The 4,485-nt window shown below is 37.7% G+C and overlaps 1 protein-coding gene across 1 annotated transcript; it reads left to right on the plus strand.

Moving 5' to 3' along the window:
- The first annotated feature begins 704 nt into the window (after positions 1-704).
- On the plus strand, positions 705-3,845 carry LOC4335116 (putative inorganic phosphate transporter 1-13). Its single transcript, NM_001419103.1, has 3 exons — positions 705-1,006; positions 1,110-1,354; positions 2,728-3,845. The coding sequence occupies exons 1-3, from the start codon at positions 751-753 to the stop codon at positions 3,751-3,753; spliced, it is 1,527 nt and encodes a 508-aa protein (NP_001406032.1). The 5' UTR covers positions 705-750; the 3' UTR covers positions 3,754-3,845.
- The last annotated feature ends 640 nt before the right edge of the window (positions 3,846-4,485 follow it).

Genomic DNA, 4,485 nt, shown 5'->3' on the forward strand with positions numbered 1-4,485 from the left:
TTTGAATAAATTGCAACCAGCAAGTTCCAGCTAACTTCTGATCTGAAGAACCAAGCACGTATACCACTAGTATTTTCCAGTCTACATTTAATTTGCACTACCTAGTTGCTATCAGTTGTTACACTAAATTCAAGATTTCTACAGATCCAATTATATCTGATACAACAATAAGAATATTCATTCAGTTCACCATATGCTAGTGTCTTGTTGCACAAGTACGGACACATGGAGACAATAAACCATTTGTGACTCCCAAGTGGCTGTCAGGTTCAGCAGATTGTAGAAATGAAATTCATAAAGTTCAGGGAACTATCTAAAAAAACTGCGGCAAGTTTTTCAAGGGAAAACATTCAAATCTAACTATAGTATAATTATAATATATTTTCACTACAACTATACTATAGCTATAATATAAATTGTATATAAGTATTAAAATAATGCCTAACATAATATATGCAGATTATAATATAGTTACAATACAGTTACACTAATTATTTACGTAAAAATACTAGTGTAATTACATTATAGTTATACTATAACTATACTATATTTACATTTGAAAGTTTTTGCAAAAAAAAACCTTTGACAGTTTTTTAGCAATTCCGTTCAGAAATCGAGATGGAAAGCATAAAACCTTCGATATGACAGAGACAGTTGAATTATGCTTGGAAGCTTATATAACTTAGCAACTTATAATAGCAAGGACAGGATCGAAGAAATTAAGGAAGCAAGTCGGATCGGAAAGCAACAATGGCCGGCAACCAGCAGCTGCGGGTGCTGCACGCCCTGGACATTGCAAGGACACAGCTGTACCATTTCATCGCGATCGTGATCGCCGGTATGGGCTTCTTCACCGACGCCTACGACCTCTTCTCCATCTCCCTTGTCGCCGACCTCCTCGGCCACGTCTACTACCACGGCGAGCTGCCCCGGAACATCCACGCCGCCGTCACCGGCATCGCGCTTTGTGGCACCGTCCCTGGACAGCTCGTCTTCGGCTGGCTAGGTCGGTTGAGTAGATAAGGAAGGATTATATTGTGTATATGTACGTACTCCGCTTGGATTATCAATCTAATTAATCATTGCGTTGAGTCTATACACACTTTCAGGCGACAAAATGGGCCGGAAGCGTGTCTATGGAATCACCCTCCTCCTCATGGTTGTCTCCTCTCTCGCCTCCGGACTCTCCTTCAGTAAGCACGAGGGGATGAACATTATCGCTGTGCTTTGCTTCTTCCGGTTCTGGCTTGGCGTCAGCATCGGTGGGGATTACCCACTCTCCGCCACCATCATGTCAGAGTACGCCAACAAGAGGACTCGTGGTGCCTTCATTGCTGCTGTCTTTGCTATGCAAGTAAGTAGAAACTACTCCCTCTGTCTCTAAATATTTGACGTCGTTGATTTTTCCGTTCATCTTATTCAAAAATTTTTGTGAAATATGTAAAGCTATATGTATACATGTTTAAAAAAGTCAACAACGTTAAATATTTAGAGACGAAGAGAGTATGTTTTTCTTATTGTAATTGAATCCAGCCTTAACATGAATGAGGTTTCTGCATATTACTTATAGTTTTTGGAGGTAAATGTACCCATACCATCCATTCTTTAGTTTTTAAACATAATATTTCAGACATTATTAATGACAAAGTCAAAAGTTTGACAAAATTGAAGTGTCAAATATTTACGGCTGGAATAGGAGCATGTCTAAATTATTGTTAACCCAGTTTCGTTATTTATCTGTCACCTAGCAATTTTTATTAAAGCAAAACTGTTAGGCTGTGCCCAGCAGTGTAAAAATATTATATATAGCAAAGAGAATTACAAAGGATTACAGAACGTCTAGTACATATTAGCTGATTAACAACAAAACTTGTAAGATTATTCTTGATCCTACAACTATGTAGGATAACATCATTTCCATAGGACTAGACTAGGAGCCAAATAACTTGCACAAGTCTTGCAAAATATAAAATGTTGCAACTTCAGTAGAAACGAAGTGCAACTTTTATTTTTGAGTATATTCCACAACACTACAGATATTTTGCAAAAACTATCACACAACTATAGATTTCAAATATGCATCACAAAACTACAGACCTAGCATCAAATAATTTATCATAAAAACTATAGATTTAAAGCATTGTATTACAGAACTACAAATTTAATGATGAAGTTATCAAATAACTAAATATTTTAGAGTTTATATCCATAGCACTTTTTTTTACTTACAAACGCTGTAGTTTTTGTGTTAAAATTAATGTTAAATTTGTAGTTTTGTGAAACATTTGATGCTAAATCTAAAGTTTTATGATGCACATCCATACTGTTGTTTTTGCGAAAGATTGATCAATATATCTATATTTTTTTGAATTTACTCTTTATTTTTCTTTATATTTTAGTTGCTGTATTAATCAAGATGCATTACTATGCTTATATAAATCATAGTTTAAAGTTTTATAATGGCATGAATTGAAACCACATAGCATCCTTTTCTTTTTTACTTTTAGATAGATTCAAACATTAATTGCTTCACCACAAGAAAAAATATACAGAAAAAAGTGAAGTTGTTGACATTGATACAAAGTTAAAAAGTGATTGATTGATATTTAGAAAAATCATTCATGTGAAAAAATAGATAGTCCCTTTTTAATTTGTTCATGTTTTCTTCAGACAAGTTACTTCATAAAACTGTTGTCAGAGACCACATGCTTCTGAATTCACTTGTAGGGTTTCGGCAACCTTGCTGCTGGGATCATTGGAATGATAGTATCTGCAGCTTTCAAGCATTCATCGGCATCAAAGATTGACTATGCCTGGCGGATAATCCTCATGTTTGGCGCCATTCCTGCTGCTCTCACTTACCACTGGCGCATGAAGATGCCAGAAACAGCACGTTACACTGCCCTCATCTCTAAGAATGCAAAGAAGGCCGCCAAGGACATGTCTGCCGTGCTCAATGTCAACATAACCCCGGACGATGAAGTTATCAATGAGCTTGCAAGGCAGGACGAGTATGGCCTCTTCTCGTTCGAGTTTCTCCACCGCCATGGCCTCCACCTCCTTGGCACCACCGTCTGTTGGTTCGTCCTCGACGTCACCTTCTACTCGCTCAACATTTTCATGAAGAATATCTTCACCGAGGTCGGTCTTCTTCCTCGTCTAGATAGCGAATACCACCATACCCTCCAGCGGATGATCACCATGACAGCAGTTCACACATTTATCTCGCTTTGCGGTGCACTTCCCGGGTACTTCTTCACTGTCGCCTTCGTTGATCGCATCGGCCGTGTCAAGATCCAGCTGATTGGATTCACCATGATGACTGTTTTCATGCTTTGTCTTGCAATTCCTTATGATCAGTGGCTGAGGCACAAGAACAAGTACGGATTTGCAGTCATGTATGGCCTGACCTTCTTCTTCGCCAACTTTGGGCCAAATACTACAACCTTCATAATTCCAGCTGAGATTTTCCCTGCAAGGCTACGGTCCACATGCCATGGGATATCTGGTGCGGTTGGGAAGATCGGTGCGATTGTCGGTGTGTTTGGTTTCTTGTACACAGAATACCATATCAGGATCTTTCTGTTTGTCCTTATTGGGTGCAATCTTGTTGGATTCATCTTCACCCTTCTCTTACCAGAGTCGAAAGGGAAGTCCCTCGAGGATCTCACTGGGGAGATTGAAGAGTTCCAGGAGGAAGATGAAGGAAGTGAAGTTGCTTTGTCTAGACCCATACATACTGTGCCTTTATAGCCAACAATACGATGACAACCCTGCTCCTGCACCCGCCTATTTTATATACTTCTATAACATCACAGTATATATAAATATGCATATATGCCATCCGTTTTGCAATACTCGGTGAATTAGCATAATTCTTTTAGTAGTTAAATAGGAGATGAGAGTGTCACGGATAGAAATCTGCCACCAATTTTCTAATAATATGTGCATTCAATCCTTATCTTAAATCAGTCAAGGTAAACAAAGTGACAATTTAATATACTCTCTCTATCCCAAAATAGAAGAACCTAGTACCGGATCGGATACAACGTAGTACTGTAAATCTAGATAACCCCTTACACAGATTCATAGTAATGGTTGTATCCAATTAATCCACTATTAAGTTGCTATATTTTTTAACAGAGAGAGTATAGATCCAACGTAATGAAACGCTAAATATACTTGTGAAATAGGCACTTACTGCTCACAAAGAAAAAATCTACAACGGAAAAAGGGTCTAGGGCAGCTTCGTATCCACTCCCATAGGCAACTAAACGGTGGTATAAGCTCGGTCTTATAACTCTATTTTTTTCTATTAAAACACTTTTCTTCAACTAATGATATTTTGTTGATATAGCAAGGTGAGTATATAGAATACTCAGTAAGTCACTCAATAAATATTCAAATGCATGAGGTATATGGAATGACGACATAATAGGGATCATTTTCAAAAGTAGATTTAATAAACATTTGAGATGTAGTAAA

Source organism: Oryza sativa, chromosome 4, assembly GCF_034140825.1.
Source record: "Oryza sativa Japonica Group chromosome 4, ASM3414082v1".
In the NCBI taxonomy this organism is placed as follows: Eukaryota; Viridiplantae; Streptophyta; class Magnoliopsida; order Poales; family Poaceae; genus Oryza; species Oryza sativa.

Bases quoted from the DNA above. Each gene is read 5' to 3' on its own strand.
- LOC4335116 (NM_001419103.1), top strand. From the start codon at position 751: ATGGCCGGCAACCAGCAGCTGCGGGTGCTGCACGCCCTGGACATTGCA. The intron at 1,007-1,109 runs GTCGGTTGAGTA...ACACACTTTCAG, and splicing joins GCTCGTCTTCGGCTGGCTAG to GCGACAAAATGGGCCGGAAG. The intron at 1,355-2,727 runs GTAAGTAGAAAC...ATTCACTTGTAG, and splicing joins CTGCTGTCTTTGCTATGCAA to GGTTTCGGCAACCTTGCTGC.